General features: G+C 36.0%; 3 protein-coding genes across 7 annotated transcripts; 1 reads left to right on the top strand and 2 right to left on the bottom strand.

Annotated features, from left to right (window-relative positions):
- Nucleotides 1–385: 385 nt before the first annotated feature.
- Nucleotides 386–14,657, bottom strand: Ca-ma2d (Ca[2+] channel Muscle-specific alpha2/delta subunit). Of its 4 annotated transcripts, XM_072012489.1 has the most exons (15): nt 14,517–14,657; nt 12,961–13,145; nt 11,792–12,266; nt 11,264–11,345; nt 8,695–8,957; nt 7,637–8,043; nt 6,749–7,068; nt 5,483–5,743; nt 5,074–5,202; nt 4,138–4,499; nt 3,651–3,855; nt 2,608–3,178; nt 2,163–2,521; nt 1,336–1,632; nt 386–1,241 (listed from the first exon to the last, which is right to left on the bottom strand). In XM_072012489.1, exons 3-15 carry the CDS (start codon nt 11,875–11,877, stop codon nt 948–950), a joined length of 3,636 nt encoding a protein of 1,211 aa, XP_071868590.1. In that variant the 5' UTR covers nt 11,878–12,266; nt 12,961–13,145; nt 14,517–14,657; the 3' UTR covers nt 386–947. The 4 variants fall into 4 exon arrangements, with proteins under 4 accessions (XP_071868590.1, XP_071868591.1, XP_071868592.1 ...); XM_072012490.1 differs by lacking the exon at nt 12,961–13,145 and having other exon boundaries at nt 14,517–14,652; XM_072012491.1 differs by lacking the exons at nt 5,074–5,202; nt 12,961–13,145; nt 14,517–14,657 and having other exon boundaries at nt 11,792–12,261.
- Nucleotides 14,658–14,662: 5 nt separating this feature from the next.
- LOC139992068 (protein rolling stone) lies at nt 14,663–20,863 on the top strand. 2 transcript variants are annotated; one of them, XM_072012601.1, is made up of 3 exons: nt 17,479–17,609; nt 18,482–18,568; nt 19,088–20,863. In XM_072012601.1, the coding sequence occupies exons 2-3, from the start codon at nt 18,496–18,498 to the stop codon at nt 19,945–19,947; spliced, it is 933 nt and encodes a 310-aa protein (XP_071868702.1). In that variant the 5' UTR covers nt 17,479–17,609; nt 18,482–18,495; the 3' UTR covers nt 19,948–20,863. The 2 variants fall into 2 exon arrangements, with proteins under 2 accessions (XP_071868701.1, XP_071868702.1); XM_072012600.1 differs by lacking the exons at nt 17,479–17,609; nt 18,482–18,568 and adding an exon at nt 14,663–14,796.
- LOC139992033 (uncharacterized) lies at nt 20,847–24,297 on the bottom strand. Its single transcript, XM_072012501.1, has 2 exons — nt 22,683–24,297; nt 20,847–22,579 (listed from the first exon to the last, which is right to left on the bottom strand). The coding sequence occupies exons 1-2, from the start codon at nt 24,210–24,212 to the stop codon at nt 21,029–21,031; spliced, it is 3,081 nt and encodes a 1,026-aa protein (XP_071868602.1). The 5' UTR covers nt 24,213–24,297; the 3' UTR covers nt 20,847–21,028.
- Nucleotides 24,298–24,439: the final 142 nt, after the last annotated feature.

The raw sequence follows: 24,439 nt of genomic DNA, 5'->3' as shown, positions 1-24,439 counted from the left end.
ATTCTCGTAGTTATTCGACGTGGCTGATGTTTTCGTAAATTTATAGAATCAGGGAGAACGTTCGAGTTCTTCGTTGATTCGACACGTTTTCGTAGATTTCTTGGAATATGAGGAATGACGAAGTTGATAAAATATAACGATTGATTGGTTTAAGAACGAAAAGATGAATCTGTTGTTAGATTTGAGAAAATACCTGCTACGGTTATCGTCCAGATTTAAGAAATGGTCATTCTTGAATTTTTAATCTTGTTTAGCGATAGGAAAGAGGAGATGAGGAATCCAATGAGTTGGCGTTAATGGAAGCTTTTCTAAAACAGGAATTGTCGAATAATTAATTTTTCTACATAGAAAAAAAAAACTGATTGGAAAAGATTGAAAAAAAAAATTAATTTTGATTAGCCATTTTTAACGAGTATAATTTTATTCGATACAAGAAAATGGAATAAAAAAATACAATTAAGCTGGCGAAGGAGTTATGATCTAAATATCCGAGTGGAGGAGGGAACAAAACATTTTCTGGGGCAAGCTCCTTTCACCCTATCAACAGACATTCCGACGCCAACAGAAAATCGTATCTTGCATGGATAGGGAGATATTTCGTCAGGCTTTATGTTCTCTTTTCTTCGCTACGATCGATTCGTTCTTCGATGTCTTTGGTCCACAGAAAAAGAACATAGTCTGCTTTACAAAACATCAAGCTGAATATTTCTAATCTGGATAGCTATCGAAGTTACAGTAATCATCAATCTTACGTTTTTTTTTTAATAAGATTAATTCATCTTAATCGTGTTTCAATATTTAATTTTATTTTTTTGCAAGAAGTTATAAGGTTCGACACAATAAATATTAACGTTATTATTATCATACCATTTATATACTGTAATTCGCATTGTACTTAAGGCAATCAATATCGTTAAACAAATCTATAACCTTCTTCTTTTAAACAATTATATAAATGTATATAAGATTCTAGCTACAACGGTAGAAAATAATAGCAAAGATACAGTCAATTGTGATGCCCCTCCGCAGTCCTCGATCTCATATTCCAAGGGATGCTCCGTGAAGCAACCTTCAAGACGCCTCCTTTTAAGGTCGTTTAGTGGAATTTTATGGCAAGGCGCGCTTTCCGAGCCATTCGTGTATTCGAGCGGCGAAATTGTCACCGGTGTTACTTCTAATCTCTTGTAACAGGTTGGATACATAGCATCGACGACCACCAATAATAAATTTGTATGCGGAACCTGCGAATCATATCATTTGTGTTTTCTTTTTTCATGTTTTAAATTAAATTATCGGTAAAGTATACTACTCGAGAGTAAAACGAAAGACACTGACCCTACGAGCATAGAACGGCCTTGAGCAATAATCCGAATGATTCGTGATGCCCTGGCCAGCGATCGTGTTGTTCATCATATAAAGTACCCTTTTCTGGTCGCAAGGATAGTGATAGAGACAAGGGCGAGGCGGGGGCGGCGGATCCGGAGCGTCTTCATCGAAATGGACTTTGGCGTAGCCGACTGGCAAGTTCACGAACTGGGTCGTGAACCACGTCACACGTAACAGAAACCAGAGCAACAGTTTCCAGATGTACATCAGCGGGTCCGTCAGAGAGGTGGCCGCACCGCTGATGCGCTGTGGATACGGTTTTGTTCCCGTGAGATTGTTTTTGTCTCGGCCGAGTTTCTCATTTTGTTTGCGAAACGTTCCACGACAAGTTACGGCTATCTTTCGCCCGGCGGGAGAACTTTTTCTTCGGTGGAACTTGGCACGAATTAGAAATATGTCGCCAAAGAGCGGACAGAATCGTACAGTTTCCAGGAACTTTTCGATTATTTGTTTTACTTGTTTCTTGGGCTTCTTTTCGAAACTTTACCTTACACTCACATGCTTCTCGAAATACAGAGCTTTTAACAAACTCTCGCTCGGTGATGGAACTCGAAAACTTGAAGTTTATATGTTATACGACTACGGATGCTGGGTATAGTAGGTAGGAGAAAAAGGTGGAAATGGAAAGGAAATAAGATTTGTCCAGGTCTTATTACAGAAAAATCTTGTCGTTACATATGGAAATTAATCGTTACATGACAATTTATAAAAGCAGAAATGAAGAAAAGGTATGATTGTTTCGGTTACTAGAATATACTATAAGTTCAAGTACTTACAACTTCCTCACACCAGGCTTGATAATCGTAAATATCGACAGGATTATAGAGACCCTGGCCGACCATGGAATTCATCACTGCACCCTCCTGTGTCCCCATGAACTGACCGGTGTCGTTATGCGCTTCTGATATCACGATGAAGCCATTCTGATCGAGCAAGTAACAATCTATCCATAAATGGCGGCAGTTTATCGAGGTTGAGTTTGCTTGGCCGGAAGTTAGGTTAATAAATCTGTTATAAAGATACTTCATTGGCATTTGAAAACCGATCACTGCTGCTGGTGCAGTTTTGCGGTTGTCTTTAGGGAATATTCCAATCGAAGCTGTTACTGTAGCATTTACTCCTGCTTCCCAAGGAACTGAAACAATTTAAAAGATAAATAGATATTTAAACGTTAAGAAAGTAGATAAGCAATTTTATTAAGAAATGATATTTTCCAATCACCTGACAGAGATATGCTGTTAGGATCTAAAATATTTTGGAAAATGGCACCTTTATACCAAGGTTCGTTTACAGCTCTCCTGTGAAGATCACCAAAAACGATGCCATCATCGTCTTGGGGTAAGTCGTTTGTATCTAAATGATGCCACCTAGTTAAACCACTCTGAGTGGCGACGAATCTTAAAAAAATTCCATAATCTTCTGCTAACTGTCGCGCTCGGGGATCATCCAATACAAAATCGCTATTGAAGCTGGCATTCGTTGCTTTTGCATCGAAAACTAACAGCTGCATCAATTCCTTGTTACAATAGTAATCATCCTGTGACAAAGTCCGTCTACCACAGTTAGGAACATGGTCAGTTTCATTTTCGTATTGTTCAGACCAACGCCAGCCAGGCTTATTTAACAGGTCCAGGAAGTGTCTCAACTCTTGTTCGGGACTGTTGAATTCGTGACCCTCTAAATAGTGAAAGCGACAGTATACCCAACCAGGGTGTACTCGCCAGTTGTTGCCCGTAAAGAAGTCGGAGATATTCACCTTCAAGTTCTGGTTCCTCCGGATTTCGTCTCCAACCTTGAACAATGTAATAAAATTTTTAATTTAGGAAATTTTTTTTATGAAAATGATGATTTAGAATTTAGAATTAAGGATAACCAGTAATATGTTGAAAAAGGAAAAGCTATTATTCAACAAAGTAAACTATTATTTTTTTATTTTTAAAAGTTTTTAAAAACGGCGAGAAATATATGTTGCCGTTTCCGTAATTTTTACCATTGATTGTTAAACCATAAGTTTCGAGCTTCACCTTAAAGTTACATTAACTGCAAGGAATTTTCCGCGCTCGATCGACCATTAAGAGGTTTCCGCAGATGGTTGCTGTTTACCATCTAAGCTTGCTCTAGGTCTCAAAGTTTATGCGCTCCACAATCTCGAGAACGCGAGTCCGAGTTTGTGGCATCGGGTTCACCGGAACTAGCCGAGATACTCCGGGATTCCGTAAACTTCTAGCAATGCGTGTGTACACACGATATCCTGAAAGGATTACCTTGATCCAAGTTGTGCCATAGTTGGGTATAGCGACCGCAAGGCCAAAGGGCGTTCCAGGGAGAGGCGCGTAGAAGTAGTCACGTCTTTCGAGAGACACACGACGGTTGTCGTCGTAATGCAATTTCACGGGTACTCCTTTTAAGCTGCCTTTTTTGTGGTCCACCAACGCGGCTCGTAGTTCCAGCACCTCTGGCCCGGGGTTCCTGTACCCGTTTTTAATAAAAACTCTTCTTAAACCTCTAAGGTCTGGCGCGTGGCACGAAAGCAATATCTTCCTCTTTCAGGAACCGCTATACTTCGGAGATTTATCATGACCAAGCTTTTAGAATAGATTATTATATCCTTTACTTTTTTATTCTTTAGGAAAGAAAGAGTGTAAAATTTAGATCTTTATTAAATTTGACGATATACAAACAAACATATGATATATGTTTCAGACGTACTATATTTTTATAAATGTAAATCTAAAAAATAAAGGAAACTACCTTGGGCCACGACCATCGTCCAAGATCTCCACTTCCGTGAGATCTATGCTGTTGTAATTCCGCTTTAATGTGCCTTTATAAACAGGCCTTAAATCTGGGTGCAGTATCACATATCCGTTGTTGGACACGATGAAAGCATATCCATTCACGCCCAGTTTGTATGGCAATGTAAGCTTTCGAATGTCGTCAATTGGTACATCCGTGCCGGCTACACCTAGTAAATTCGCTATTCTTGTCCGATTGTTGCGATTCCCTTTACGGTCGAACACTGGCGTGCTGACGGATGTAAGGAGCCTGTACTCCTGCCAAGCTGTCGTGTTCAATAGAGATGCATCCTGTCGAACGTCCTCACTCTTGTGGAGCTGTTAGATGTACAATTTAATTATTTGTAAGTTTGTAAATTCATAGGTATAGATTTAATTTGTTTTCCCTTCTACGTGTATACTATATTCTATTTCGTGTTATTCTATGATTCAATCAGTGTAAAAAAATCACACTTATATTTATATAAAAAAAAAAAATAATAACATTTGAGGTTGTGCTGTAAAATCTAAAGAACTATTAAATAGTTTATAGATGCTGTGCAGTCTTGTTTGCTATTAACTAATATTTTACGACTTACATTTCCTAAGAAAAGTATTGCATGCAAAGAAAATACGAAACTTTATTTCCATTCAAAACGCTTTAACAATAGGTCAATAAAAAATCGCATTTTACAATGGGATTAATTTTCGGGATACAGGGGAGCAAGATTAAACGCGAATGGAAATTAAAATAAAAGTGCCTGGCTAATGATAATTATATGCAGGATTCGCCTAAATTTATCTGCTGGGTGTACTACTATTTCTACATTCAACTAAATGCCAAGGGAAAGAGCGCATCGAGCACGATAAGGCAGCTTTAAAGCTACAGGGATGATTGTTGCTTGCTCTGAACCTTCTGTATGTAGGTATCGTCCTCATTTATTCGAACGCCCAGACGTTTTCCTTTCAGAAGTTTCTGAAGCCGTGATTGTTGCTCCTTGTGCTGCATCACCAGCCACAGCCAAGTGGCGAGTGCTGGATTCTAGCGGAAGGTGAATCAGAAAATTTACAGAATTGGGGACACTATGTACAAAGTGAAACGGTCAAAAAGGAAACAGTGCCATAGATGCTTTTCGATGTGTACAGATTGTTAACATAGTCAAACGTTTTACTTTCTTCAAACACCTAAAATGATCTAATAGTCGGGTAATTTTGATTATGAATTAATTATAGATCAATTGTTTACACGACAAAGATTAACAATTATAACGTAATTATACATTATACAATTATTAGTTATCTGTATAAAGTGATTATCTCACCGTAATGTCCGCATAAGCATGAGTCCAAACGACAGGATGCACCACATCCTGAAGAACCATAGGTCGTGCGACCACGGGTATGTATTTCAGCACTTGTTCCCGAACTTCTTCTAGTGTGTGAACATGCGTATAGTAGCCGCGATTTAGACAAGCCATCCATTGAATTTCTCGAACTTTGGTAACTTCTTTTCCCAAAAGATATGTGAATACTCGTACAGGAATGTGTGTATCATTATCTCGCCAGTTCCATGTTCTGAATACCTAAATAAAATTCATATAGATCATATCCTTTCGAATGTTACTTGATAAAAATAACAGAAATAAAGTTAGTTCGAATAGATAGTAAAAAGAAATAGAGTATAAAAAGGTCGTTCGGAGCAGCATATTCACAGCCATAAAGTTTCGCGTAATCGTGGTGCAACTGTGCCGCGGCGTTATCGTTGATGATGCGTTTTCTAAGCGCTAGAAAGAGTGATAAGGAAATGCGACCACTGTCGCGTGAAGAGCGTCGATATATACGTAGATGCTGAGTAAGAAGGAGAGAAAAATGTGAGAGACAGACGGCGTAGCGTGAAAAGAGGGAAAGAGTACGAGGAAATGACGGTAAGAAGGAGAAAAGATGAAGGAAAGAGGAGAAGATCGGAGAAAGATGAAAGGAGCGGAAAAGAAAGAGAGGTAGAGATAGAAAGACAGAGATCGCTATGATTCTCGTCGATTCGAGTGGGATCTCATAAAACTGAAGAGCTACTCATCGAGGATAGAGTTGAAAACGCGACCTTTTCCTCCAGTGGAAATCGCGCTCACCGGACCTACTTAAATTTAGTGCGGTTTCGCGACAACGTAGCGTGTTCTTATGCTCGATAGTATAATTCTTGTGGAAACGTAACCCAGCCAGGGCGAATTACAATAAGCACAAGTGGGAGGTTAAATGATCTGTAGATAGAAGCGAGCTCCGTATTTCTATGATAGAGCAATTAATTAGAGGGACTTTCTCTACATTATGAATAATAGTATTCAGATAGATGTATAGAAAAATGGCTGGAGTATATATATGTATATATGTACATGTAGATCCCCTAGAAAATTGTTTCCATTATTGTTAAGTCTTAATCATCTATTTAAGCGTAATTATCTCGTCAGATAAAATTGCTTTTTTCTTACTAAATGTGCTCCAGAAAAGATCTACAGTTTTAAGAGAAAAAGACGAGGAGATAATTAGCAGCTTAGATAAATAACGTAATTTTTTATGAGGAGATATTGGTTTACTTCTGTCAGATTTCCAGGAACGCCATCCGTGACAAGCATAATTAACTGATTACACGATGTGTCTGCACCACACCCGCGTGTTTCTCTGTATGTGCTTAGTAGGTTGAAAGCTCTAGTGAATGCTTCTGTTAGATTAGCGAGTCCTTCTGTTTTAACATTTGCTATAGCATTCTTGAAAGTGTACACATTTTCTGGAGTAGCCTGGATTAGCATATCTTTGAAGCAGGGCACCACATCGTATGTCACGTTTGTATAGCTCAATACAGTCACGAAATCATTATTCGAGAGAGTATCCAATATTGCGTTCACCGTTGTCCTTGCTGAAAAAATATTTATGAAAGAATGGAGATAAATATCTTGAATATTTCACCTAGAAAGGAAAGGAAATTGGACTAATATTAGTTTTCACATCATTAAAATAATTGTTTTTCTGTGATTATATTATACCAAGAATGAAAGGATTACCTAATCTTTGCGAAGATTTATGCGATACGATTGCGTCAATATACTCTATCCTCGCTAAATACTGCACGTGTAACCTCAGATTCGCGGTGCATTCCAAACATGCATTACATAGTTTACACGGAGCAACCACAAATGCGTTCTGATTTTGATTCTAACACATTTTCCGTGGTCGCGTCAGACCGTTATAAGTTTCAAATTTTATTAACGCATATAGCACATATACGAGTACGTAGAAATATGTAGAGTTATAAATTGAAGGGAAACTAAACAGTTTCTTAAAAAATGTTAAAACTGAATCAAAGTAAACGTAGTTCTATCATATCTTTCGATTACAAAGAATATTCTCATGGAAATTACTTCTCATTTAAGTTAAATTAACTCCACCCTACAATTAAAAGATTGAAATAGTAATATTTCATTCACCAATAGTCTTTCCCATGCCCGTCATGCTGCCGCTGGTATCCATCAGTATTACCATGTCCTTGCTACAAGTCGCTGCCTCAATGAACCAGCTGCGTACTCTGCAATCATAAATGTCAGGCTTTTCTTCATCTTCATCTTCTCCTTCGTTGTCCTGCGTAGAATCCATTTTCCACTGCATGGCAGGATATTGCCTCAACATTCCCGTGACAGAGCCGAAATATTGCCAAGACAAAGCCGGATCTGACTCGTAGTTTTGTTGGAAGATATTGTCGAGGATCTCGGTTTTCTTTATATCCTCGATCACCGCTGGTGACATGTCGTACACGTTTGTAGGTATATGCACTGACGAAAAGCTTGTATTTACTGGTATATTGTAAAAGTGTGAGTCAGGCGTTAGCAGCATTTTTCTGCAAATATTTTTAACAATTTAGCATTTATATTTTGTAATACGGAATCAATTATTTTTGTTGTTTATAGAGAAATGAGAGGATTATGAACGTATCGAGTGTATTTTGTAACTTAAAACTTGTTCGAATTTCATCTCATTTGATTTTCATGTTTCAAACAAATGCTATCAATTTCTTCGACCGTCAAACTATTCAGACCAAGACAGAATGCTAGACCCAATTTGTGGTTCGAACATTCACCTACGAATCGATGCCGAAGACGTTTCAAGCTTCTCAGCCTAATTCCATTCGGTACCACTACTCAGAATGCTTCGATATTACGCACGAATTACGTATTATTACGTATATACCACTACGTAGTATAACTGTATTCGTCCCATGAACAATATTGTTCATCTCAAATAATTAGTAATCATCAAACGATATAGATATACTTTCACAGAAATATCGACTTGCTGATTCGTCTTTAATCATTTACAGCTTGACTAAATAATTTTTAAATAACTATATTTCATCGAACAATTGAGAATGAAAATTTGAATTCAGATATACAGTATACGTATAATGAAAACGTGAAGGTAGATAGATATTTGCTGTTTTTAGTTATAGAAAGAAGAAAGCTAAATTGGATAAAAGCAATTTCCTATGAACCTGTAAGCATCGATGTTCTTTTCCATATTCGATGGAATCTTTGGTAACTCCTCGTTCACTGGACTATACTTTCCGGACACGTAAGTGAAATTTCCCTCCTCCTCGTCGTTCTCCCAGTTTTCTGCGTGTTCCTCAGCCGCCATCCGGATGCAGGTCACCGCGTCCATCTTCCTTCGGAGCATCCTACCGACGTTCTCGCTGATTATGTTCACCAACTCCTCCCCGGACTTATTTTCCACTCGCGTGTTCATCGCTTTGTATTTCTGCAATTCATTCGGGACTACGGTTATACCTTGCCTCCCCTTCGACCTGGATTCTACCGCTTTTTCCCTCTCGTCACGCCATGCTACTATTAATTTCTTGCGCCGAAACCGCGGCTTTTTTTTACTCGTACGCGCCCGTGTCTCATCGTATTGTTCTTTTGAACAATACGTAATGAACCTGGTCGTTCATTCCTTCGCACCGGAACAAAGTTTTTAGGAAAAAAGAGGGAGAAACTTTACAGTTAATATTTTTTTAATACATCGCTATGGTAATGTATGTATACGTATAATAATAGTATATGCATCGATTTACTCTTTGTAATTGCGAAGTGCTATGTACAAGTGGTACAATTGAAAATTGGAGATCTTTAATTATAAAACTGAATTTTCATATTATATATATGTTCAATTTTGAGCTTCGAATTATAAATGTTGCGGACGATTTACAAAAACATTAGAGCACAAAGCTTTACGAATGTCAACTGCTTCATGGTCATTTTTCGAAACTTTATCCGACTCATTTATAGTAATGGCTGGATTTTTCACATGGTTATGCTTCGTCCTTGATAAAAGGACAAGAACGATCGATAAACAGTGTAAACCAGGTTTTTTTCTACTGACCAATTTTAGTCATATCCTTGTAAAATATGTACGGTTATTATAAAAACTGATGTACGGTTATTATAGTAAACCTCCTGCGATCCACTTTGGATAATTAATACAAGTAATAGCCTATTGTATTACAAATCCTGGATTAATTTTATTACTAATGACAGCCATGAACCATCTGGCGAGAATGCAATGTCACTGCATTATCGTGAATTATCATAACATTTGAAGTTTAGTTCAGTACAAAATAAAAATAAAATTATATTCGTTTCCATAAGAAAATATTTGTTGGAAAGACCGTCTACGTTTCTTAGTGAAAAAATGTTAATCGTAAATGTAAAATTTTTTTCTTTCTTTAAAAGACTTCTTGTTTAGTGAGACATTAACTTTTATCAGCTTTTATAGAGTTATGTTTTCCCGTCATCAACTCGTACATTAGTATTTTACCTTGTTTAACAAATAGACTTCAGCAGACGCAATCTATTCATTGTTCAAAACGTATCGCAGGCGGCATCTGTGCACGGAGATCGCGCTTCAAAGCGCAGAACACTTTCCCTACGCAGATCACTTTCAATTTGCGTATCATAATTTCAGTTGCTTTTTCAGGGCCATCTAAGCTATATATAGATAACGGATAATTTATTGCCCCATCAATGAATTATCTCTCTAGAAACCAAAATTACCAACTAAGTTATTAACGGCTAAGTAACCAGTGCAAGAATTTGGCGACTTAGTTTATCGTAGGTCGATACATTGTATCTTCGTTACCACTTGTCACAGACGAGTAATGCATTTATATATTTTTCCACTTTCTCTTCTTAGATAAAGTATGGTATCCGGACTGCAAAATTTTTTATCTGAATGTGACTTTTCGGGAGTATTTAGGTTGCCAAACCCGAAGATGACATTCGTGGAAATGAATGATTCTGAAAATTTGGTTTTACCAACATTTAGCTGTCAAAGACCTTAACTGTAGAAATTCGTGCAAGACGATGATCATACAGAGCGGTAAGCGGTAATACAAGCAGTGACACAGCCAATACTAATACTCCAAATGCCAATTATGTGCTTACCGCTCTCTATATGATCACAGCCTAGCTGGTACAAATCTAAATAATCTAAATCTATTCCAATACTCATGGTTCAAATGAATACAGAATAAATCACACGGTGGATTAAGCGTACCAAAGTTTGAAAAAAATATCCTCAAGATCCACGAAGTCGTCATACATCAACAAGTCGACCGAGACTTTTTACGACTTATTTCCGTGAAAAGTCATTTCAGGCGATTGGCTCGTTTCGGCTTCGGCCGAAAAAACCTCTAAAAGGTATAATTCTTCGAATATTTTGCAGTCCTGATATTATACTAGTCTTCTTCTTTATCAAATATTTTCTTTTTTTCTTGTCTATCTCGTATGCCTAATTTTCTTCTTTTCCGTGTTGATTATTTTTTACATTAGTAATAACTTTGTTTCCCTTGTGTTTTGTGCCGGTCTTTCTCTTTTACTATTTTCTTTTTCTCTGTTCGTTAAGTCTTCTATCTCTGTTAAGTGACGATAATCATGTACGGGGGCGTGACAAAAATAGTTACACGAATCAACCGATACTGATGGGCAGACATAGAAAGAGAGAAACACGCGATCGCGTGTAACTTATGTATCGACATAGATGCATGCACGAATGAAGATCAAACTTACGCTTAATAACTCTTCGGGTCGCGCCACCTTTTCTACAAGTTCCCATAATTCGTCGCCCAAGGTCTCTGCCCATCGCGTGACTCTGTAAAGCGATAAAATAATGAATACACTCCTTAATTTCTGTTCCATTAAATGAATAATTAAACACATTATAGAACATCTATTGTCATCAAATATGTACACATTTTACAATAACAGTTATTGGTTAACGATATTTAAAGAATGACGAAAGTATTTCTTCTTGAATTACTTTTATTATATAATTAAATTTATATTTATATTTTGATATTTAATGAAAATAACAGAAACTGATGACGATCTGTTAAACTAAAAAGTAATACAGGTAGAATCAATGTCTAATCCCTGTCAGTTTCGATATACGGTATACGGTATACACCATTCCAAAAAGATCAGAAACAGTTAACGTAATCGTATCCATTAATCATTTTACTATTTATATGTATATTTTTTGTTCAAAATAATACCGCTCCTGATCTAAAAAGAATAATAAATATTAACATTACTTACATGTACCCGTCTTTAGCCAAGCAACCGGTGCATAGTAGGAAGCAAATGGTGAGAATGATCCAACGGATATTGAGTCTCTGTCGCATTGTTCGAGAGATGGAGATTCACGTTACACCACGATTTAACCGCAGAAGAGATATCGCAAACCCATCATTCCGTTCTGTTTTCTATACTTTGTGAATTTGAATCGGTGGCTGCACGTTTGCCTCTATCTTAGTATCTTCGAGTCTTCTGAATCTCGAGAGACCGGCAAAGGCAAGATGTCTCGCTTATTTTTGGTACACGAACGGTGCGTCGTCTCGTAAACCAACGAATCACAAAACTCGGTTTTCCACCACGTTGTTTCCTTCGCGTGGTCCCGTATATTTATAAAATTGTAGCTCTCCGTTAGGATCATGACTACGCTTCCAAATACTTGTTCTACGCGTGTGTGAGTATTAATCAACCGTAGGAAATTAGCATAATCCATTAAATCCTGAAAATTTGATAATTTTATCAATTGCTTTTATTTAGGATTTCATATACAGGGTGTTCCATTCAAAGTTTCAGACAACTTACGTTTTATTGGAACATTCTGTATACTCAATCGTTCTAATAATGCGTATAATAAAACTATAAAGTAAACGGTAGATTAATTTTACTTTCAAATGAAGTACAAGCATATTAGATTCTAGTAATACAATTAAAAGAAAGTCTTCATGTTTGAAGAAGCGCCTATGAATCCTCAAACACGGTATTAATCGAATAAAACGTCTTACTACCGGTAACTAATGATACGCGTAAACCGCTTACGTACGCATACACGGGTAACCGGAGATCTCTGTAACCATAAAAAAAAAATGCATAGGCGTATAGGAGTTACATTCTTGTGGAGATTCCGAGTGTCGGTTTCGTTTTCTCAAATTCATCAGAATTTTATAATTGGGAAGAGTGAAATTCACATACAACAGCATAAATAAGAGACGTGCAGCGTCGAAGCATCTACCGTAATTTGACCATGCTTTAACGCACTATTGCATAGTTGCATAACGCCGAAAACACGCACACTTGACTGCTCCATCATCATCTAGTAGCCGATCCACTAATGAACGCCCGGTCGGTGGCGTGCAATCATTTAAGGTAGAATCAAGACACGTCATACGCTTAACAAGTTTCAAAAGACTACCTACCGCGTACGTGTTTGCAATCAGCAAAATTGCTGCATCGTTGCTGCAGACTATTCAATACCTTATCACACGCAACCACTGAACGGTGGTTGTGCGGTAGAATATTGTGTATGTGCTCGAAAGTCTGGTGATTCCAGCCGACCAATCACCTCACAGCTTGGTCAACCTTCTTTTCCTAGTAGACCATCCTGTACGGTTTAAATAAGAACTTTAGGAAAACTTTCACTGGCTCGTTTACTTTACTACTTTATATTCTTTTATATTAACTGTTTACCTTGAGTATCATCAGTTCCAAATTTCTTTTATTTAGAGTCTCCGAGGTATACATATAATGAAATGATAAGATAGATGACTTGTATATATAAAGTTTGTACAGAGCGATTTATAAAGCGAGCCACATCATCGATCAATTCTTCGAAATATTGCATACTGTTCGGTTCACGATCTACGTTGAAATCAACAAACCGATTCGACCTCGGGGAACCCACCGCAGCCCTAATTCGGTATCCCTCGTAAACGTCCAAAACGACGATGCGAACCACACGATTGCGTTTGCGTAAAACCTTGACCACGCGGCCCTTTTTTCTTGCAGGGGAGATAAACTAATATATTTACCTGCGTTAAAAAGTTTGAAGCATGGAAAGTTATCTTTATAGTGAACGCAATAAAATATTATACTTTCATAATTCTTGTAATCAGTGAGAAAGCATACCTACTAACAAGGAAGACGTAACCCATTCAAAGAATTAGAGAAATCTTCCTTATAACGAATGAGGCAACGCGTGACATTACGAGTCAATGGCATTCGGTTCAGAGCAACCATGAAGTACTTATGAACGTGTAGAAGACCATATATTCGAACGAAATTAATGAAGTTGCAAAACGTGGCGTGCTTTTAGATGATTATTGTACAATTAAAGTAATATTTCCTTCTTTAGCGTTAATAAAGTTATCATCTTTTATTAACTGATTTTCACATAGGGTTTCGCAATAGAGCTGATTGATACCTCGGCAACCCTTACATAATACAATGCTATTTTCACTAAAATAACAATAATATGAGTATTTAAAAGCTACATAACTGGCTAACGAGCAATTAGCAATTAACTATTTATTTAATCGATCGATATTTATCGGAAAATTTGCACAGTTAATTTTTCTACGAACTAATTATCTATTGATTTATCTTACTATTTAAATCTTAGGTGAATTTTTTATCTTGTCAATCGGTCTTCTATCTATTTTTACTTAATATCATACTTAAATATACATATATCACATTAATATGCACATAAAATATATTTTAGATATGAAAATGGATTTACAGTTATGATATTTTTCAGTACATATTTTTCAGTTTTTTTTTTTTTTTTAGCAAACCTCGCTTAAATGTTTAATTAGGAAATATTAAAATAGTTATTCTAAAAAACTCGTTACTAAAAAAAATGCATTTCGTCAACATCAATATGTTTCTATGAGAAAGGATCCGGGGAGCACTACGCAAAGGTACGTTCACCGTAAATACATAGTAAGTCGTTCATAAAAAGGAGGAAACTCACCGGCAATTATTATCAGAACGTGTCGAAAAGGTGGTCGCAAGGAACACAGTGCCGTATACCACGGGGGGAACAGCTGGTGCATAGCGATTGATATTGATTTGAAGCACGCGGAGCCGGTTGCCGGGCAGTCACGGGCCAGGCGTACGTCGAACAGGAGGCCGGACTCAAATGCCTCCCGAGTGCGAGGAAATAGAGGACCATGGCGTGCCGGAGAAGATTTCCTGCATCGACGGCAGGATCAAGGAACATCTGCGGATCCCGGCACCCGCAACACTATGCGGTGCGAACGTTTATCCTCATTCTTTCCTTTGTTTCCGGTTTCTTTTTCCTTCTTACGTTTACGTCACGCCGTTCATTCGATAACAGCAAGGACTTCGCGTTATCTTCATTAATACATAATGGATTTTCCAACCGGCTATAAATTTTTCACACGTGTTGTCTATGCGTGTTTCTCGATCATTCACAGAAGAAAAGTTGGAGGATTAAATGAATCAAAGATCTTGTGCAGGTTTATAGTTGTTCGGTGATGCGTGTGAATATAATTCTTCTTCTAATATTATAATGACAGGAGGATTAGATGTTTGTGGATCAGACTGTTTAGAGTGAAGGACTAGTATCTGAAAAATGTAATATTTTGTAATTGAAGGATAGAGATGACAAGCATAGAGACAAGTTGTGTTCTTTTCCTCAGCGTACAGTTATTCCAAAGCTATAAAATCTATTAACTTCTGCGTGTGACGTCAGGCTACGCAAGATCCACGTTCCTTTTGTTTTTATAAGTTACCGAAGAAGAACCTGAGCTTTAAGTGGGTTTGTAGCTTGTATACTAATTCACATGTTCTTCAGCATGCTCTGAAAGACGCTTCTTCTTTCTTCCTTAATTTTTTGAGTAAAGTGTTACAAATGAGTGTTTTACAAATAATATATACTTGTAAGAGTATATGAAAAATAACATGTGCTTCAATCTCTGGTAAGCATATATAGTTATTACGTTCCAAACCTTTTGACGAATGTCATTGATGATTCGAATATAAAATTTTAATTATTTAACTTGAAATTATATGATTCATGAGTTACGTATATTTGGGCAAAATAATGAAGTGGAAAAGATTCGATTCCACGGATGTCCTCGAAATAAAAGCTATCAACCGTGATAGTTGAACGAAAAGAAAGACCGTACGTTCTGTGAATGTGTGCAGTGAAGCTGGTCGTCCAGGGGCGGTTTAAATACATAGTTAACAAAGGGTGGAGGAAGGGAAAGGGTAATGTACGGATTGGATTGATTTCACTCATGGATATAGGGTTTTGACCAGACTGGACAGGAGATTGGTCAGTGACGAGTCAGGCGTTCTATTGTGCAGGCAGATTGTGTGTTTATGGTGGTCGAAGATCGACTTGATCGAAGAAGACATTGTTCGTGTCATAGCCCTCAACAGCTAAAGTCTTCCTCCCCCTTCGTGTGCCTGGTCAACAACTCGGTTCGTGATCTGTTTACATTCTTCCTTTTTCTTTCATTTTAAAACAGAATTCCTCTTTGCTCCACTATATAAAGAAAATTATTGTTACTCGAAATATGTTATTTGTTTTTTTAGAGTTCAGTCCCTTTGAAAATTTTAAAAATCTAATCTGAAAAATATGATACATATAGATCGTTACTAATATTGATAAGATCGGTTTCATAAAGTGCCGTAGTGATAACGAAGTATTTTGTCAGATGTCAATATCAAGAAATCGAACTTGACTTCACTTGAAGTAAAGAAGCTTCAGTTTTATTCTTAACTCAATAGTTAGGAGTTCCTTCAACGTGTTATTTATACAATCTGTAAGTACTAGTACTACATACAGGATGAGTCAATAAGAAGTACATACGATATAAAATAACTAGTTAATTACTGGTCTTATCGAATATCATTTTAAATGAATTATGTTGCATTTTCAGAGACTCATTGAATAGATGCAATTTCATTTTTTTATATCTCATATTTTTATCTATTATATTTTTAAATGGCACCGTATATTTTTTAGAACATTAGTCGACTCAGCTGGTCATCTGCAAAAAATATCTATTCGCTAAACTAATGATTTTGCGCTATAAATAGGTTAATGCCTTTTTATAAAGAATATCCAGTAGGATCGATTGATGTTATAAAAAATATAACGTGACATTTAAAAAATTCGTAGTCATCTTGATACATGGTCTTTTCAGAAAATATAAGATACTAGAAAATAAAATTGCATCCATTTTATAAGCTATGAAATACAACATAATTCATTTAAAACGTTTTTTGTCAATAGGCAACAAGTTATTTTAGATAGTATTTCTTATCGACTAGCTCTGTATGTATTTAATACACAAGTAGATATACCTTGCGCCTTAAAAAAGTTTATGTTTGATTACAACCTTTTTTAAATTTCTACCGTTGGAATAGGTCTCTTCCATTATTATTATTATTACGAAAAGTTGTGGTCCTCGGTAAAACGATCCATGTGGGTGTCATGTGTTAATTTAAATTTATCAACGGATTTATTCAATTATCATCAAAGCCATACTGTAGCTACGTAATCAATTGTCTGAATCAGATAATCGATCGATAAATCGAATTTCAATGTAACACGTGATTAAAAAACTTGTCTTTCCACGCCACTATCGGATTTTCCATTCATTAATCTTGAATTGTAGATGTAATTCTTTCACAAGTAATGTAAATTCCTAAGGATGTTGATCCTTAAGAAAAAGTTTTTACTTGTAGTTGTGTGACTATAGTGATAATAATAGAAGATTGTAATAAATTAAGAGAGAATTGGTATTGGCCGATTGACCGTGCTGTCACGACTTATGCATCTATATATATATACGTGTATATGCGCGGTGCGTGAGCTTAGAGCGCTGTCCGTGCGAACCTCAGCGCCTTGGGTTAACAGGGTTAATTACTTCAAAACAGCTCCCATCTGCGCCGGTGTCTGGACAATGCCATTAAAGATTTTACACGGCTGTTTCACCTCAATCGCTTCAATCCTTCGAATGAGCGGCATGGCGTATTTTTTTCTTTTATTTCTATTGCTCAAGCTGTTATAACCTATAAATGATACTATGTATTTATACCTCTGGTGCATTTAACTATTTCATCAATTATTAAAAATTATATAATGTTTAAGATATCACTTGATCTATGTAGTCTTGCTTTGTCTTGCTTTTCTCTGGTTTGAAATATTGACAGTATATGAAGAAATGTATATGTATATATATATATACATATATATGTTTACTTCCTGAGAAACTGACATATATTATTTTTAGAAATATTTGTCAAAATATAAATTTATATGAAACGCAAAACTTAAAAATTGGAATATTTATCCAATTAGATCCACTTCCTGTGCGTATATTCTTATCAAATATTCGACTTTGTTTAACACAAACTTGTAAATTATAATGTTTAATTTAAAATCTACGCTGCAGTGCTAATTTTTACGAAAAGACTGTATAAATGTATGAAATTGTTTTTAATTATGATAAAATTAATACAAAATATAATGCATAGGTATGTTTACAGTACATATAAACTATATAATTATTAATTTAAATATAAAGAATGAACAATTATGAATTTAAAAAGAATTGAATTAGAATTAGAATATTTTAGAATTAGATTTAACGTGCATCTGTCAGATCACTTGCGACCTAAACAGGGGAATGATTGATATTTGTTATGACATTGTATTTTTATTTAATCTTACATTTAGTTATTGCTAGACCAATTGACATATTTTATTTAAGTTAAAAAATAATATTATTTAATAATATTTGAATAAACGCTATTTTTCGCGATGAAGATAAAATTGTTTGAATAGAACCAACATGGCTGCGTCCACAGTGATTCTCTAATCACACGTAAATAGAGGTTATGTTACTTGCCAATTTTACGACAACGGTATTATTTCACTTACCAGGCTTTTAACAAAAGCTTTCGCATAAAAGATGGTATTAACACTATTCAGCAGTTTGGTAGTCCCAAAACGATTTCTTTTTTCACTTCTACAATGTTCATCATGTAAGTTATTTTTTAATATCATCGATTTTCGAAACCAACACTATGCAGTTGTCTTATATGTTTCTGTCACAACACAACACCTGCTATTGAATTTCCACAACACTACGATCATCTTCTTTTATACAAAAATGTTATCGCTCTATTAACATTCGTATATCAACCACTTGTATTGTAATTGTTGATTTTGAACCGCTCAAAAGTTTTGAGCGGGAAATTTGCCGGAAATGAACAACACGCATGTGTACTTTTCTTACTGTTAACACGATAATTCGTAATTTCAAATCCAAATAACGGGATTCTAATTACTGTAATATAACAATCATGCACAGACAGCAGGAATTATTGCAGCAGTCCTACTTTAATGTTTCATAATATCCAATGTCTGTCTTGCATAGTAGCATTCGTTCTAGGCTTTAAAATTACGTAACAAATATATACCATATTTTTTTACTTTCATTGTATGTAAATATTTTTTATGAATATCCTACGTCATTAGTAATAAATATTATTTATTTACAGGTCGTCGAACAATGGTAAATAAACTCTGGTGCCAAGAAGCAGCAAGGAAGTGGTTCTACAAAAAGGATCAGTCACTACATTCACGACTCTTGTCCGAACCAAAATGTCAGAAACACGTAGCCACCTGGTACCTACTTTATCGTTGGTTAATCTTTATGATCTGGGCTTGTATAGTCGTGTGTTCGATTTTCGAATTCGGTAGCTACAAACCTATGGTAGTATATGATAAGTGGCCAATTTATTTGACAAACTGGGATTTAATATTGGGTGTCAGTCAAGCTTTGCTTGGCGGTTTTCTCGTATTGAGAAGATGGAAACTGCAAAAAGTATCAGACTTTGATCCTTCCGCGTTGATGCTGGGATTGATAGACAGAGTTTATTGGTTCCTTTACGTCGTAACTACTAGTATCGCGTTTGGAGTTACGATTACCTATTGGTGCAGCATATTCGATCCCAGGATTCACTATTTGGACCCTTTAAACATTATGCTACACATATGTAACAGTATTTTAATGATAATTGATTTTTGTATTACAAGCATTCCGTTTAGATTAAGGAACTTCTGGTGGTGTTTAATCATAGTGTTTTTATACACCATGTTTTCACTAATATATTATTTCGCTGGAGGATTAGACAAAAATGGTTATCATTATATTTATAAAATCCTCGATTGGAAAAAACCTGTTCAAGCTTCATTGATATGCGTAGGCGAAGGTATATTTATAACTATATTGCATTCCTTAATGTGTTTCCTAGAGAAAGTGAAGGATCGATTGTATCTGAAGATCGATAAGAAATTAGGAAGACCGTATGCGGAAACACACATGTCTAGTGTAGAAAAACATGCCGATATTGTCTGAAAATTAGCGATAATAGGCAACATTTTTTCACGATTCTAAAATGAAGTATTATGTATTTGTATTTTGTCTTAATATCTTTAGAAACTCTGTATCATTCGAAACTATAGTTTAAAGCATTGAAATACCTATCTTTAGACAAGTTAATTTTCTATTTTTGATAATTACGACTAGCGCCTATGTGAAGGAAGAGAGGACTTTCTTTCATCCTCATTCAATGAAGTTTATATCACATTGACAATAAATTGATTAACAGTATTGTGATATATAAAAACATACGCATGTGTATGTGCACGATTATCATATTTATAATCGCAACGTTACTAAACAGTATTTTTCAAATTATTTCTTTAATAAATATCATACATTATAAAGATTAAAAACTGTTACAAAAGCAAAATTTGAAATTAAGAGAAAGTCAATTTAGGAAATAAAGTCAGTTATATTGCGGCCAATAATTTCGTTAGTTAAACTATTAGTTTTAGCACTATGAAAACATATTATGTATATTTAATAAAATAAAAATAATGCATTAAGGATATTTTTAATACATGCACCTAGTGCGTTTATAGGTATTAAAGTACATATCTAATTTTGTGCAGCTTATATTTTGTCCAATTATTTTTTAATTATTGTATTGTATACCAATTTTATAAAAACATTCCAATTTTCCGTTTTTATTGATATTTTGGTATATCTTGGTTTATTAAATGCTGAAATTATTGAATTGTTATACAATTAGTAAAAATCCTCAATGTATGAAGTGTACAACATGTAAACTACTCACATTTTACAAAATGTGTATTCAGTTCCTTAACACTAGTAAACAAATCTTATTATACATTGGCTATTATATACACAAGGTTTTAGGAATTTTATATACAATAGAAGAACAATGAATAAACTTTTTGGAAAAATAGCAATAATTTATTAATAAAATAACGATTTGAAGCAATTATGGACTGTAGTATAAATGAATGGGGCTCATACTAGCCTTTGATCACAGACCATATTAAAACTTATCCTATATTAGAAAATAACAATGATCAGTTTTTTCACCCATTTCCAAAATACATTACATGTATTATTCGAGTCCTCGTAGATTTATAGTATTTTCAGATGGTACCGAATCCAGTAACAGTACCTGATACTCTGTTCCTACTACATCGTCTTGATAATACATTGAAGGCAATTCCTCTGTGAGCAAAAGACCCTCTTCTAATTCACTTGTACCTAACACAACATCGGATGCTCCGGCAACTGAATCTAACACAGCACCATTCGCCTTTAATTTCCACACATCGGAAAATGTCAGATCAGTCCGTGCGGAACCCTGATCCTTTCTCACATGTTGATTAGATATTGGTTTATGTGTAGCAGCGTTTGAAGAAGATTCCGATGTTTTCAATACATTATTAAGAGGCGGTGGTTCTGGTTCAGGAAGAGAGCGATCTGTTTCCGAAGAAGTACTGAGAATAACCGCATCGCAAGGTGCTACCATTATCATTTGCTCTGTAGGCTCTGATATTGAAGGAGTAGTATATAAAATGTAATCCATGTTACAAACAGAATCTCCAGGTATTTTATTAGCTGTTTTACCACACTCATCAACAGGAGTACCATGTACTTTTAACATGTGTGCTCTTAGCGTAGCTTTTGTAGTATATGAACGTGTACACGTTTCAACTGGACAATGGTATAAAGTCTTAGATTGATCTCGTGGAGGCACTGTATCGTCCTTAGTTTGACTTTCACTGTTATTTTGAGTTACTGTATCATTTTGTTCAGATTTTTCTGTTATTGTAGATGTATTTAGGCATGCTACGTTTACATTCAGATCTATCGACTTTCTTTTCGATTTTATTATTGATGGTACCTTCTTGCTTCGACTATTGACGTTATTGTGTGAGTTCATCTTTACTTCTTCCTTAACTTGATGCTTCTTTATATGAACGTACAAACTACTTTTTGCAGAAAATTTTGCATTACATATAAAACATTGAAAGTACCTTCCTTCTTTATGAGTTAATCTATGTTCCTTGAGATGCTCTGATCTCATAAATGCTTTTCCACAGGAAGGTATATCGCACACGAATTTTCGTTCATTAGTGTGTTTCTTTTGATGTCTCTTTAATTTGCTAGAGGAAGAAAATGCCCACTGGCAACCTTGAAACGTACAAAGGTAAGGCTTGCAGCCAGTATGCGAACGTATGTGTGCTTTCAGCCTACAAGGCTTATCAAATACTTTACCACAACCTGGCCACGAGCATTTTACATCTACTTCCTTATAACTATGGCATCTCTGATGCGACGTCAAAGCATTACTACTATAATATCTTTTGCCACATCCTTCATGTTTACAAACATATGGAGCATGACTTTGATCATGACTCTTCATATGCAGTTCCAGTGCTCTCTTTGTCTGAAACTTTTCTTGGCAATCTGGCACTTGGCATACTATTCTATTTGGGCGAGTATGCAATTTCGCGTGACTCCATAAATTATAAATCGTAGTAAATCGGCGATTACAACCTTCTACCTCACAAACATAGTCTTTACGTTTCAAATGAGTTTCTTTATGTCTCTTGAGTTTAAACTCTGAATAAAATGCCCAGGCACATCCTTCGAAATCACACTGAAAATAAAGATATAAGTGAATAAATAAAATACAATTCTAATTGAAAAGATCAAAGGAAATTCAGAACACAAAGAATTATATATGATATAATAATACATACCTTAAAAGGTCTCACACCATAATGTGCTAGTAAATGACCTTTTAGAGCATAAAGTTTGCTAAATTGTCTATTGCAATCGTCACGTGGACAAAGCCATATTTTGCCATGCTCATTAACAGATATTGGTTGTAAGTTATCATCTGAAATACCCAATTCTTCTAAAGCATTAGATATTACCATTTCGTGTTGATTACTGGGATTTTCTGTACTATGTTCCACTGTTCCATTCCATACAGTTGAAGTTTCTATTTTTGGTAATTTTGGAAAATTTCCTGTAGCTTCTATAAGTTCAGAAGTTTTTCCTTGATAAATCTGTTCCTCTGTACCGGTATTTATCACAATTTGAGTCATATTTGAAATTTTATCTGTTGATATAGCTACAACAGCCATCACACCATCCTCAGTATCCACAATATCTTCTCCAGATATCCTAATCTCATTATCATAGCTCTTATCTATCATTTCTGATATTTTCTTACGTTTCTTAATAATACGTGGTTCTAATTTTACCTTAGCTTTCGTTTTCAATTGTTCAATTATAGTATTTTCAGAATCACCTTCATCTAGCTTTGTACCTTGCAATTCTTGCATAGTGTTTTCAGAATTGAGATCCTGCACGTAGAGATTCGTAGGATTATTGCACAAGTCATTGTCCTTTTGCAGCTCGATTTCTTTGCTCGTGCTATTTATGCAACGCAAATCATCTACCACAACTTGCGTAGACTTGTTCTGCAATTCCTGATTATCTGGTATCATGGCTTTCTTCATCAGGGAAGATTGTTCAGTCTCTGTACACATTCCTTCGACGTCCCTATTAGGGACACTTAAAGTAGGTTGAGCACTGGTCGACGGTAAAATTTCACCAGCGACCATCATGTCATCCGGAGACAACGCCAGTGGATCCAAATGATCCAGCTGAAATTCTGGTAATATAAAGCTATCCTTTTCGTCGAGCAGCTTCTCATTTTGAAGCTCCTGAAGTAATGGATCATAACCTAAATTGAGTTTCTTATCGGAGAGATCGATGTCAATCGACAATCCGTCAGGGTCCTTTCCCAGAAAAGCGTGCTGCAGTTCTTCGCCCAGGTACCGGTCGACGCCCTCCTCGACCCCGGACTTGATCGCGTCGAGATCCATGCTCGACACGGATTCCGATCGCGTTTTTAACCATTTCTCGATGTCGGCTACAGTCTCGACATCGGCGGTTTTACCGATCCCAACGTCAACATTCGATTCGTCTATAACACTATTGTTCGTCACTTGGTTACCCTCGATCCACACTCTGTCGTGATACTGTACAGTGTCGTCATTGTTCTTAGCTTTCTGTTTTTCTTTTTTATTTGTTTCCTCCTTTTTGTCCCCATCCGGCGAACCAGGCAGGAGGCTTAATTGATTGTAACCTATCAAACTACCCACAATCCCGACCTCTCCTTGCGGCCAACTGCGAACCGAACACAAACCTCGTCGATTACGAAAGATTCGCGGGATTTGTTTTGACTTGCAAGCGGAGGGAGTTCCTTTACGAGACATTTGACTGCCCCGTAGCCAGCTCTACAGGGGTCCACACACAGCAACAACGCCGCCATCGAAGGGAATGTTGTAGCTCATAGGCGACTTATTCTATTCAGAATCGACTGCAATTCACCAAAGTAGATGGCACTGTATCGCTTTATAGCTTCGCGCAATTTTTGAACAACTCCAGTAGAACACCTTACAATGTGCATTGTAACTTGTAACATTTATATGTTTATATTTCG

The sequence above is a fragment of the Bombus fervidus genome, chromosome 11, assembly GCF_041682495.2.
Source record: "Bombus fervidus isolate BK054 chromosome 11, iyBomFerv1, whole genome shotgun sequence".
Lineage (NCBI taxonomy): Eukaryota > Metazoa > Arthropoda > Insecta > Hymenoptera > Apidae > Bombus > Bombus fervidus.
This window is presented reverse-complemented; position numbering and strand designations above follow the sequence as displayed.